Source organism: Tympanuchus pallidicinctus, unplaced genomic scaffold (assembly GCF_026119805.1).
Source record: "Tympanuchus pallidicinctus isolate F22 unplaced genomic scaffold, pur_lepc_1.0 scaffold3, whole genome shotgun sequence".
Lineage (NCBI taxonomy): Eukaryota > Metazoa > Chordata > Aves > Galliformes > Phasianidae > Tympanuchus > Tympanuchus pallidicinctus.
In genome coordinates this window covers 57,327,905-57,340,799 of record NW_026294747.1, presented here as the reverse complement: position 1 = coordinate 57,340,799, position 12,895 = coordinate 57,327,905, and the positions used below count along the sequence as shown (strand labels likewise).

Below are 12,895 nucleotides of genomic sequence, written 5' to 3'. Positions count from 1 at the left end.
ACCCAGCTCCACGCACAGCCCTCTGAGCAGAGCCCACGAGGATAATGCACACTGATAGATGGCATTAAGGAAAGGAACATCTTTACCAAGGTTTCATTTCCATCTGAACGATCACTCCAACAGCTGCAGAATTCCTAGGGAGCACAAAGTCAGCTTCACACAAGGCCAGATTGCAGCCATGCCAGACACACACAGCAAGGACAGCGCTGGCACAGGTTGCCCAAGGAGGCTGTGGATGCCCCATCCCTGCAGGCATTCAAGGCCAGGCTGGATGTGGCTCTGGGCAGCCTGGGCTGCTGGTTGGCGACCTGCACACAGCAGGGCTTGGAGCTGGATGAGCACTGTGCTCCTGTGCAACCCAGGCCGTTCTGTGATGCTATGAAAGCACACTGGGATAAGCTGATTTAAACAAGTTTTATTCCATTGTTTGATGGAATGAAATTTACTGATATAAAAAAAAAAGTCAAGAAATGAACTTTAAGTCTGCTAAACCATTGAGGCAGGTTTATACACTCACACGGCAGATGCTATGAGAACACACCTCCACACCTTTCCTTAACCTGGGCTGTAATGAATTTTGTATTTCAGAATTGCACAGAAAATGCTTATGTAGCCCCACACTTGCAAGCAGTGTTACCAAATTACTAGCCACACGTTATACAAACACCTTATGTTTGTATTATGCATTATTTCTCTTTTTATACATCAACCCAGCTCCCTGCGCAATCAATCACAAATGGCACGGTTCATTTAAACAGGTTTGTAGTCAAGCTTGGACTCCAGCTTCTTGGAATCAGCCACTTTTCTAACAGCCTTCATGAAGTCTTCCTGAACTACAAAGTCATGGTCAGCACGGATGGCAAACATACCTGCAAGAAATAATTGGGCAGTAAGCTGGTGCTCCTTGAGAACACGGTGTTCAGATGAAAGCAGAAGGGATCTGCCTGACACCCCCTGCACAAACCTTCACACATCTCTTTTATGCAATTAATAAAATCAACCCTCTGGGAAGAGGATGAAACCATCCTTAAGAAACGGATACACAAAGCAAATGTAAGTACAACAGTCCCAACTTCCTGGTTTTAATCCACTCACAGCAGAGTGTGGGAAACAGCTGGAGTGATCAGCATCGATCAAACGAGCCCAGCAAAATTAAGAGCGTACCTGCTTCAGTACAGACGTTTCTTAAGTCCGCTCCATTAAAGCCATCAGAAAGCTTCACAATTGCTTCATAATCTATTAACAAAACACAGATGTCAATCAGAAGTAAATTCACATTTCTCCATTGGATGTGACTGAAATACATGTCCAGCTAATGATGGAACACAGCTTGGAGAAGAGAAGGCTCCAGGGAGACCTCATGATGGCCCTCCAGTGCTTGAAGGGAGCGGATAAACAGGAGGGGAACGGCTGTGTGTGAGGGTGGATGGTGATGGGACAAGGGGAATGGTTTTAAAGTGAGACAGGGGAGGTTTGGGTTGGATATGAGGAGGAAGTTTTGGAGCCAGAGGGTGGTGAGGCAGTGGCACAGGTTGCCCAAGGAGGCTGTGGATGCCCCATCCCTGCAGGCATTCAAGGCCAGGCTGGATGTGGCTCTGGGCAGCCTGGGCTGCTGGTTGGCGACCTGCACACAGCAGGGCTTGGAGCTGGATGAGCACTGTGCTCCTGTGCAACCCAGGCCATGTTGTGATTCTGTGATTCCAGCCTACAAGGCTGGTAAGTTACATGAACTGAAATAATCAGCTGTATTAACCCATCCATTAACAAATAAATGTATCTGAGCTGAAAATTCATATTACGTAGTGAAATCCCAGAGTTACTGATTTGGACACTATGAGCATCAACATGAAATGCAAGGATCAAGTGTTGAAATCATCATTTGAATAATAAGAAAATAACAGAAAACTGAAATCCAAGCAATCATCTCAGTCCCTTTCCTCTTATTCAAGTGCAACTACAGAAGACATGAAGGCGCCCTGGGATCAAAGCCTGATACTTTATGCATACATTTACCAAGAGCAACAGCTACGGTTGTGGTTTCTGCAGCAGGTTTTCAAAACACTGCCTGTTGAGCCTTCAGTGCTGCACACTAAAAGTCATTTCTCAATCAGGTCTTTATCACAGGGTTCCAATGCCACGCACAGCCCATTCTGCTGATGAGATCATTGTGGACTTCGTTCCAGGAAGTCACAGCTGAGCACCACTGCCCTCCCACACCACGTTCAGAAGTTTAGCTGTAACTCCTTCACACCTCCCTGTGTTAAACGGTGTCAACGACCCCACCTGCTTTAGTTTTAGCCCCCAAACATACAGTGAAACAGGCCAAAGTCCATCACACCAGGCTCATGATTTGCCTCAGAGCATCTTTTGTATCTTAGCCTACAGCCTGACGCACATTTATGCCAACAGCAGGGCTAAAAAGGCAGCCCTCATCACTCTCACCCTCCCCCAGCTCATCCCCGCTCCTGAGCCACCCTCTATTGAGCTGCAGCTGTTTATGCAGCCAGATGGTGAACGAGATCAGTTCCACTACCCAGCTCATGCAGGCTGGCTGATGAATAGCTGGTGTCAGCAACGAGGCGGGGGCAGAGAGGGGGCGGCACGGGGCTGGCAATAAGCAGGCAAGGTCTGCAGAGCCCCGCTGAAATAAAAGGCAGCCAACATTGTTTTCAAGTCAGATCGCAGTTACGGCTTTCTTGAGGAAGGCTCTGAAACTCAGCTGTGAGAACACAGGCTGGTCAGTGTGGAGAAATGCAGCCATTAGGTGAAGCTCTCCAGATTTATGATAGTTCTCCCCTGTGCTGTAGAGAATCCTCTACACCAGCGACCAAAGACGAACTCATTTTCAGGTAATAATAAGGTTTTCATCTCTAAACTCCCAAGTTAAGTTCCTCTGACTTCTAAAGCTGCTTATTTTCAGCCCATTACTGCGGTAGGGTGGGATTTCTTTTTTTAATTATTGTTTTTATTTTTCTGGCTAAGAGAAATGCTGCTTGTTTGCATAACAGGAAACTACCTGATGAGAATCACGTCAGCTTACTGATTTACAGCCGTGCTCTTCTCATTTTTACAAGCTGAGGTAGAATATCCAGGCAGGATATCAATAATCACAAATACTCACCTATTTCCCCGTGTTTAGTGATGGGACCTGCATGAATCTTCAAAATATCTAATCTGGCTTGTTCATTTGGCAGATCGATATCTGGAAAGAATTACAGCTTGAATAAAAGCAGCAGGGCATCACTCACACACAGCCAACATCCTTTCAGCCACTGTAACTCACGGATCTTCCTATCCAGCCTTCCAGGCCGCAGAAGGGCAGGATCCAGAGTGTCTGGTCTGTTAGTAGCCATGATCATTTTAACTCTGTGCAGAGTATCGAATCCATCCATCTGATTCAACAGCTAGAAGAAAACAGAAGGTTGTATTTCAATAAGCCAAAAACTCCATCTATTGCAACTTACTTCCTGCATGCATACTTGCACTGAGCTGTTAAAAGGGGTACAGACAAACCAGAAAAACTCTACAAGCCTTCACAGCTCGCCGTGCATTCTGCAAGTACTAAAGAAGAGCTTAAGAGAGACACTGCAATGCTTTGTCCAGAGAAAAAGATAGGGAACAAAGCAGAGCTCCAATGTGGAAGACTTGGCTAAAGCCATATGGCCATGAAAGCACAAGTACCAAAGGACCCAACGGTTGGCTGACACATTTCAAGCAGTGCACTAAATCCAGGACATTCAAATTAGATTTGGAGGACAGCCTCTAGAATGCTAATAGACATATGAAGGCATTTCATTGTGAAGGTTCGAAGTACTTGCTCTTTGATCACAATGATTTAATTCTTTATGTAAGGCAGATACGTTCTTTTGCACTGCACAAACTGTTGGCAAGCATGGGCCAGTGAAGTCCTCTGCTAGCTTCAGAACTCTCCAATTGTCACTAGCTTTAGGAATTCTCTTCACACAGCCAGGTTTACCAGAGCACTGAGTACAGAAACAAAGAAATAGCACTACTCCTCCTAGTTCTGAGAACTGAATTGTGACAGTGTTAAGATTCTATCAAACAAGCATCTTTGGGATTAAAAGATACAAGCCCTCCTTTTCCTTTTGAAGGAAGAGAAGGCCCCCTAACAACCAAGAAAGATGGAGAATGCAAAGCCACAGTAAGGAGAAGAAACATCCTTGAACTATTCCAGCAACTGGAGTCACAGCTGAGTTATCAGGACGTGCAGCTGCCTTCTGTAAAAGCAGTGCCTGGATCAATTCAGCTTCAGACATTAAACATTAACTCTGAAAACATTCTGCCAGGCCAGATCACAGTGCAGCAACTGACAGCTGTCTCACTTAACAGTGACTATAGGAAATGTAGCTGAGGTGTGGGCACTCACCTCCATCAGAGTCCTCTGAATTTCTCTGTCAGCTGAGGTGCCTTCAGAGAAACGGCGGCCACCTGCAGCACACCAAACTCCAATCATTACTTTTGCCTCCACATAACGTCATGTAAGAAAACAATTACATATCCCTCTTAATGAGAGAGAGATTGGGGAAGAATTGCTTAAATGCCTCCTGCTTCTTGGTATAGTCAGAACAATCTAAGCCACATGCAAATATGATGGTTCTAAGCTAGCTGTAACAGCTCCAGGTGGAAGGACATCTTTGTCCTGTTACACTTCTCTACAGACAGCATGCACACATTTGCTCACAAGAGAGACAGCAGCTTGATGACTGAGTTTAACAGTAGAGAAACCTCCAGCCACCCTCCAGGCCACCAGCCTTACCAATAGCATCGATCTCATCCATGAAAATGATACATGGCTGATGATCTCTGGCATAATTAAACATCTCTCTGATCAGTCGAGCACTTTCACCAATGTACTTGTCCACTATGGAACTCGACACCACCTTGTGGAAGATGTAACACACGAGTGAAAAGACAGCACAGCAAACAGATCAAGCACACCTACTTGAATGTGTGTGAAGTAAGGTTACACTACCTTTAGGAAGTTGCAGTCAAGCTGGCTAGCAACAGCTCTGGCCAAAAGTGTTTTCCCTGTACCTGTCCAGACAAGAGAGTGATGGTGTTTAACTGGTAACAACAAGCCTGAGCATCACCTTTAAGCCTTGCCCCACCACACAGAGCAGGAACAAGAGGCAAGATCTGTCAGTAGCCAACTACTCACCAGGGGGGCCATAGAGCAGGCAGCCTTTTGGAGGTATAATTCCCACACGCTGAAACAGTTCTGGGTTTGTAAGTGGCAATTCTATTACCTGTGAAGGCACAAATAAGTGAATTGCAGAACCACAGAATGGCCTGGGCTGGAAGGGACCTCAAGGATCACGAAGCTCCAACCCCCCTGTGCCATGCAGGGCCACCAACCTCCACATTTCACAGCAGCCCAGGCTGCCCAGGGCCCCATCCAACCTGGCCTTCAACACCTCCAGGGATGGACGGGGCATCACAGCCTCTCTGGGCAGCTGTTCCAGCACCTCACCACTCTCACAGCACACAACTTCCCCTGACATCCAACCTCCATCTGCCCTCCCTCAACTCCAAACCATTTCCCCTTGCCCTGCTGCCATCTCCCCTTGCCAAGAGCTGACTCCCCTCCTGTCTGCAGGCTCCCTTTAGGCACTGCAGGCTGCACTGAGCTCACCCCGCAGCCTTCTTTTCTCCATGCTGAACAAGCCCAGCTCCCTCAGCCTGTCTTTGTAGTGGAGGTGCTGCAGCCCCCTGCTCATCTCTGTGGCTCCTCTGGATCCTCTCCAACAGCTCCCTGTCCTTCTTGTATTGGGTGCCCCAGACCTGGACAAAATGCTGTTCAGGTCTGGGGTGACTGTTTCAGTTTTAAAACAGACAAGAGGTGTCAGGAGGATAATGGAACACTTGGCAGCCTGTTTTCCAGATACCTGTACTTTTAGCTCTCTACACAGCATATTTTGGGTGAGAAACCATTTGATAAGATGTGTAATTGACCTAGTTGATCAATCTGCAACCCTGCCCTCACTGGTCAGTCTTCATTCTGCAATTGCTCATGTCTCTTAATGCTTGCTGTTACCACGCATTACCATTGCCATAAAAGCCAGAGCAATTCCAGCAGTTCACATGTAAAATTAATCTGCTGGCTGCCAATCCTAACCATGCCCTCAGTACTCCCTCAGCCACAACGGTTTTGCATCCTTCAAACTCCCTTTAAAAGACTTCCATAATTTCAATCCAAGCTTGTATAACAGCAGAGCTGAGTTACAACCATCTGAGGACTGGTCAGTGGTGCTCAGAACAACCTTCCACACAGCTGGAAGGTGTGTACAGCACACAACCTCTGCTAAAGTCAGCTGGCTCACAACAGCATCAGCCTTTCAGCTCCCACATTCCTGGGCAGCTCTGCACAGCCTGCCATGCTGATGCCCAAACTAACAGGATTACTTCAGTATGAATGCACCAGCATCCTGGAATCACACTGCTGTCCACCACAGTAACAAAGCTGAAAAGCATTTAAACACTCAGAAGTTCACTTCTAACATAGGGAAGATGCAGTGCAAACTAATGACACGTGTAAAGCACTCAGCTGATAGGTCCTCTAGCAGCCTGTCTCACAGTTTAGGACAAACATAAAACATTTATGCACTGGAAAACTTGGCTCAGAACACATCCCACTATTTGGAGCATTGTTCACACTGGAATACCTCTCTCAGCTCTCTGATTTGCTCTGACAACCCTCCAATCTCAGAATATGAAACGTCCCCTGGATCCTCATGAGACATATTATAAACCAGGGGATCCACTTCTCTCGGCAAATATCTGGAATAAAACAAACAGGAGTAAGCAAGCTTTATTGTGCAAGAGTTTATATGGTTACTGAAACAACCCTAGAGCAAGTACAAGAATTATTGCTTTTCCTTGCTTCACCTTGAAAACAAGGCAAATATTTGTTGGGGGAAACAAACAAACAGAACAAACCCCAAACCTGGCAAACTTTTAAAAAGCTTTAGAGCAAATGGAAAGTGCTGAAAAGGCTGAGTTGTAACTGAGTATTTTTTTCCCCTAGAAGACCAGGCAACTCCTTTTTCAACAGATTCACAAGACTGCCCTCAAAGTACTTGTCTTAAACAGTGCTTTACTGAAAACTGTGACAAAGCATGACGTAACCGACTGCTCAGACTCTTGCATTATCTGTTCAGAGAGGAATTTCCCCCCCCTTTAGGTGAGGAGTACAACAGAGCACAAGCTTACCTCATAATAGTCAGAGTGGTCATATCCAGAGCAACTCTCGTGCCTGGTTTCAGCTTACTTTTGTCCAGCTAGTAACAAAGGAGATAGTTCTGTTAGAACACACACCACAACAACGCTTGGTTTTAGCCATGATGTTTACTGTGCTCCAGAAGAAAGAAGGGCGCTGCGCTACGTGCCAAGCAGCTGCTCTAGTAAACACTGCTTGTGGCTCAGCACCATTTTTGGGAATGGCGAGGCTGTGGAAAAGCAGGTCAGCTATTTCACAGGCACCCAGAAGTGAGCCAGGAGCTGCTCCAGACCAACAACCCCCTAAGCTGCCACAAATGGATGCCAGTAAGGCTAAAACAGGAAGAATTCTCTGAAAGGGATCTTGAGCAGCAGGGCACTAACTTACTTCTGCTACTTTTGAAAACAAATCCTATTCTCTAGACCACAATTCATATTCATACGTACATCTAATTTGTTTCAAACTGCTGTCAATCTGAAAGGATTAGTGAGAGGTCTAATCCTCCCCTCTGCTCAGCACAGAACCAGCTGCTTCCAAACAAGCAAGCAGCCCTTCAGGCACACAAGGAACAGCCTGTTCACTTGAGATTGAACTTGCCACCCATCTACTCAGTGGCTTCCTCATTTCTGAGCTGCCAGGAAGGGTGCATAGATATTCCCGACCTATTTTCTCCAAGCCTTTCTTCATCTTTACACACACAGTTACACCTCTTCTTCAAAGTCAGTAGCTCCAGTTGTTGTTTCCCTGCTATCACTCACCTCAGATGCCCTACCTGCCTGCCTCTGAAGTTTTTGTCTGCCTGTTCCACTTGTAAGAGTCTTAAATGAAGCCTGATACCAGCAGTCCCATCCCAGCCCTCTGCAGTACCCCCTGATAATTGCTGCTGGGCTTAAAACTGCTCGTGTGCATTTCTCACCCTGTTTTTGGGTAACCTCATCCAGGACAGCAGGCTTATTTCCCCCAGCCACAGACAGGAACAAGAACGATGGAAATCACCTCGTGGCTGCTTTCATTGCTTTGTTTTTAGAGGCACTCAATTTACCTTTGAGGAATATAAAACCTTTTCATTCTGAGCTTTACCGAAGTGGCATCTGAACAATAGGGATTTCTACAGCTGTTTGCAAGCTTCCCAGCTCCCCTGCTGGGAGATTCAGGTCCTGTGCCCACGTGGATTATTCAGTCTCTCATAGCTTTAGGATCAAGCTGTCACTCCTCCCTGATTGGAGCCACTGATAAGGCTCTGTTCAGCTGCCTAACCATAAGGAGTAAGTAGGAGCTTGAAATCGTATCAGATTTCACACAGCCCAATAGATTTAAGCTATTCTCTAGCAAGAAGATGAAAAGAAACCACTTGACCTTGAATTCCTTCTAAAGCACACTTCAGATAGGGAAGTAACATTGCTTTAATTTCCACCCTACAGCTCTCCTTCCTCAGCAGCACAGCACAGCCACGAGGGCCTGGATCAAAAGCTATTCTTTCAGGCTGAAAAACTCCCTGAGAAGTTTTCAAAATGCCAAAATATCAAGGCATTTTTTTTGGTCTCTCCTATCAAATCGGGGATCTTTTAAGATCAAAGGGTGCTTTTTGGGCAAGAATAAACTCCAAAGTTCACATTGAAGGTCAGATTCATCCAACCACAACCTATTCCTGAGCATTTCTCTCTGCTGCGACACAGAACCTCAAGACCAACACATCAAACCTTTCATGTGCCACAGTGGAATTAAGTAGGCTCGTCTCAGAAGAGTGTTTTGGTCATTCCAGTGACCATCCTGTCACTTCTTGGTTGCCTCAACTCCTCCTACAGTGCATTGCAGACGAATCATCTAAATAGAGTTGGTTAAATCGTGCATTCAGGTTCTATTATGAGGCTTGAGGTCACGAGAAGGAACAAAACATTTTTCTGAGCCGTAAGAATCCTTAATTCTGAGAGAATCAGAGCACTGCAAAACACTTGCAAACATTTTCTTTCAGCAGAATCAGTTTTCCTTCCAAAAGGTATTGCCATTATACAAGGAAAAGTGCTACAACCACGAGGTCTTAAAGTGCAGCTGCAGTTCCTTTTCCTACAGCACACGAACCAGCTCAAAATGAACAGAAAGGTCACAGCTGCTCAGAACCACTTGCACTTATTTATGCATTAAAACAATAAAGCAAAATGCTGCTGCCTTCTCAAAATAGGTGATTCTTTCCCAGTCTCATAATTCTATCCAGAAGATACCTTACAGTCTCACATTTCAAAGCTGTGCTGCTTTGTTCCTATGCATGAAAGTCAGGGATGAGCCTGAGGATTCCCTCACTCCCCAGAACGACTCTGTGTTGCCAAACACTCACTAAGTTCTGTGGCTCCTCAGCAACACCAGTCTTTTGTAAAGAATTCCTGATCTGCAGTGTTTTTCTTACTGCAAATGGGTCACATTCACCAACCAGCAGCTCTGCAACGCATTACTTACACTTCTGTGCACCTTTGTACAAAAAGAGACAGTCAAAAGCACCTCTAAGCTGTTCTGGCTGTATCAGAGGATGGGCTGTTTTGTAAGCAAGGGTCCACACTACTATGTCAGCTTTTATGGTGTACCTAAGAAGTGCTGCTGAAGCACCAAGATGCTCTAAGTTGTTAAAGACAAGACTCTCTCATGAAGTGTTCAGGGGTGTAAGGTGAACAGGGGTGTTGCCTTCCATAATTATTCATTGAAACGGAGTGCAAAAACTATTAGAAAGAGATATCAATATCTAGTTCTAGAGCAGCAGATCTGCAGCTCAGCACAGGACCATTACTGCTACAGGCTGCATTCACAGCATGGAGAGGGAGATTCTTCACAGCTTGAAGGTGTGATGATTTATTTTCAGAGTTTAAGATCCGGCACAAATACTGAGCTTCAAACAAGTGAAAAGGATAAATACATGCAAAGCTCCAGGAGCATTTAGAGTCACCTTATCCTTACTAAGAAGACATGCTATTGTCTGATAGGAAGGCACAGAGCAAGCAGGCACCTGTATAAAACAGCCACATACAGCTTAAAGAAGAAAATGCTTAATGCCATTCAGAACTCAGCCAATGAAAAGCCACGTTAATATTCAAGAGCAAAGCAACCTCTTTCTGAATATTCACACAAGTCAGCTACCTGTCGGCGACAGCCAACCACGTATCTTGGTCCATTTGTAGCCTTCACGATGACTAGAGAAAAAAGATCACAGAAAACAGTCAGTTAGCCTGATTCACAGCTCCAAATTATACCTCTGAACTATTGAGGATATCCTATTTTCCTGCCAATACTGACATCACTAACGCTCTGATTCTTTACAATTGCCCATCTTTAGATGGGTTTCAACTGCAAAAGCTGACTTACAGAACTTCAGAACAGATGATGTACTTACATTTCTCTTCTGTTAGCTGTTTGAGCACCTCGCCAACGATCTGCAAAGGAGTAAATGCAGTATTAGCCTACAGATTAACTCACCCTTACCAAACAATATTTAACGTATGCTTCAGCATACAGAAGATGGCTTTGAAATTCTTTCTCCTGCTTCAAGTTTTACATTAGCGCTTTAATTTCTTCTAACAATTTCTATTAGAAAGGACAAAGAAAGAAAACCTTTCTAACAGATATGTATGGTATGACAGCTCCTGGTGGTGAGGTCCTCCTTTCTGTCTGCTGCACCATCCCCACTTTTTCTTTGTAATAATATGAACAGCTGCTAGGCAAGTTGTTCCAGCTACTTCTAGGCAAGCTCACCATCACAGCCATAAGCTGTTACGACTTTGCCTCTTACATACCTGCCCAACACTCTGCAAGGCCTTGAGATCATTTTCTGACTTCTCATACTGCTTGGTGAGCTCCTTCAGCTGCTCCCTTACTAGACAAAGAAAGAGGCACACAGGTTTTGATAACTTCCAGCCCTCCAGGAAACAGGGATCAGCAGAAAAACAGCAGGTGGAAGCCGTGCACACTCTGCAAGTCACCCTGCTGCTCAGCAATTACCAAAGCAGCCATTTGTGAGCACAGCCACAGGAGGAGGCTGTGTTGGAAGGACCCTTAAACCTCCCCCAGCCCAGCCGCCCAAGCCCTGTAACAGACGGGGCACCCACAGGTCGGGGCAGCGCCTCACCGCCCTCCGATTAAATAACTCCCCCCCGGCGCACGCCCCAAACCCCTCCTCTTTTACTTTAAAGCCCTTTCCCCTCCTCCTGTCGCCATCGGACCGCCATCTCCCGGTTTACAACCCCCCCTCCACGCACCGATGGCCGCACCGAGGTCTCCCCGGAGCCTTCCCTCCCCGCGCCTTCCCCTCATCCTCCCGCACAGCACAGGCCCATCTCGCGGCCCCGCCCGCTCCCCTCAGTCGGCCGCCGTCCGCGGGGCCGGGCCCATGACGAAGCGCGAGCAGCGTCACGGCGCGGCGGCCCCGGGGCTCCGCTCAGAGCCCTCACACACCCGACGGCCTTCCCGCCGGGCCGCCACTCACGCTCTTTGAGGCGCCCGTCGATCTCCTTGTGCTCCAGCAGCTTCTTGCGATAGTCCTGCAGCGCCTTGTCTCTCGGGTCCGCCATGATGAGCAGCCGCCGCTCATAGGGAATGCCGGGAAGGGCCATGGCCGCCGGGGGGCCGCCCCGCGCCGCCGCCCCGCTCCGCCCCGCGCGCGGCCCCGACCGCCCCTCCGGCACACGCGGCGTGCGGCAGCGCCCCCTGCCGGCAAGGAGGGGCGCCGCGCGTGAGCCGCGCCTCGCTCCACGCGCGCGGAGGGGCAGCCCTGCGCATGCGCGTTCTGTCAGGCGGGAGCGGGCAGCGCGCGTCGAACGGGGCGCGTCTTCCGTTGTGAGGGAGGTTGTCGTTGGTCGCTCCGAAAGTAACGCCTGCTTGTTACAGAATCATAGAATCACAGAACGGCCCGGGCTGGAAGGGACCTCAAGAAGCTCCAACCCCCCTGTGCCATGCAGGGCCACCAACCTCCACATTTCACAGCAGCCCAGGCTGCCCAGGGCCCCATCCAACCTGGCCTTCAACACCTCCAGGGATGGACGGGGCATCACAGCCTCTCTGGGCAGCTGTTCCAGCACCTCACCACTCTCACAGCACACAACTTCCCCCTGACAGCCAACCTCCATCTGCCCTCCCTCAACTCCAAACCATTTCCCCTTGTCCTGCTGCCATCTCCCCTTGCCAAGAGCTGACTCCCCTCCTGTCTGCAGGCTCCCTTTAGGTACTGCATTTTCTCCATGCTGAACAAGCCCAGCTCCCTCAGCCTGTCTTTGTAGTGGAGGTGCTGCAGCCCCCTGCTCATCTCTGGCTCCTCTGGACCCTCTCCAACAGCTCCCTGCCTTTCCTGGGGGCTCCAGACCTGCACACAGCACTGCAGATGGGGCCTCACAAGAGCAGAGCAGAGGGGGACAATCACCTCCTGTCCCTGCTGCCACCCCTCTGCTGATGGAGCCCAGGGCACCATTTGCCTTCCAAGCCACAAGAGCACACTGCTGGTTCACGTTCAGCTTTTCATCCTTCAGGACCCCCAGGACTTCTCTGCAGGGCTGCTCTCAAGCACCGCTCCTTCCAGTCTGTATGGATGCCTGGGATTCCTCCAGCTCAAATGCAAAGCTCTGCACTTTGCCGTGCTGAACCTCATCAGGTTCTCTCTGCCCACCTTTCCAGCCTCTCGAGGTC

The 12,895-nt window shown here is 48.0% G+C and overlaps 1 protein-coding gene across 1 annotated transcript; it reads right to left on the bottom strand.

The window, feature by feature from the left end:
* Positions 1-400: 400 nt before the first annotated feature.
* PSMC6 (proteasome 26S subunit, ATPase 6) lies at positions 401-11,843 on the bottom strand. The gene is made up of 14 exons (XM_052696647.1): positions 11,703-11,843; positions 11,014-11,093; positions 10,614-10,653; positions 10,361-10,413; positions 7,231-7,298; positions 6,684-6,798; positions 5,180-5,267; positions 4,994-5,055; positions 4,778-4,901; positions 4,388-4,449; positions 3,284-3,404; positions 3,122-3,202; positions 1,165-1,236; positions 401-869 (listed from the first exon to the last, which is right to left on the bottom strand). The coding sequence occupies exons 1-14, from the start codon at positions 11,827-11,829 to the stop codon at positions 751-753; spliced, it is 1,212 nt and encodes a 403-aa protein (XP_052552607.1). The 5' UTR covers positions 11,830-11,843; the 3' UTR covers positions 401-750.
* Between the last annotated feature and the right edge of the window lie 1,052 nt (positions 11,844-12,895).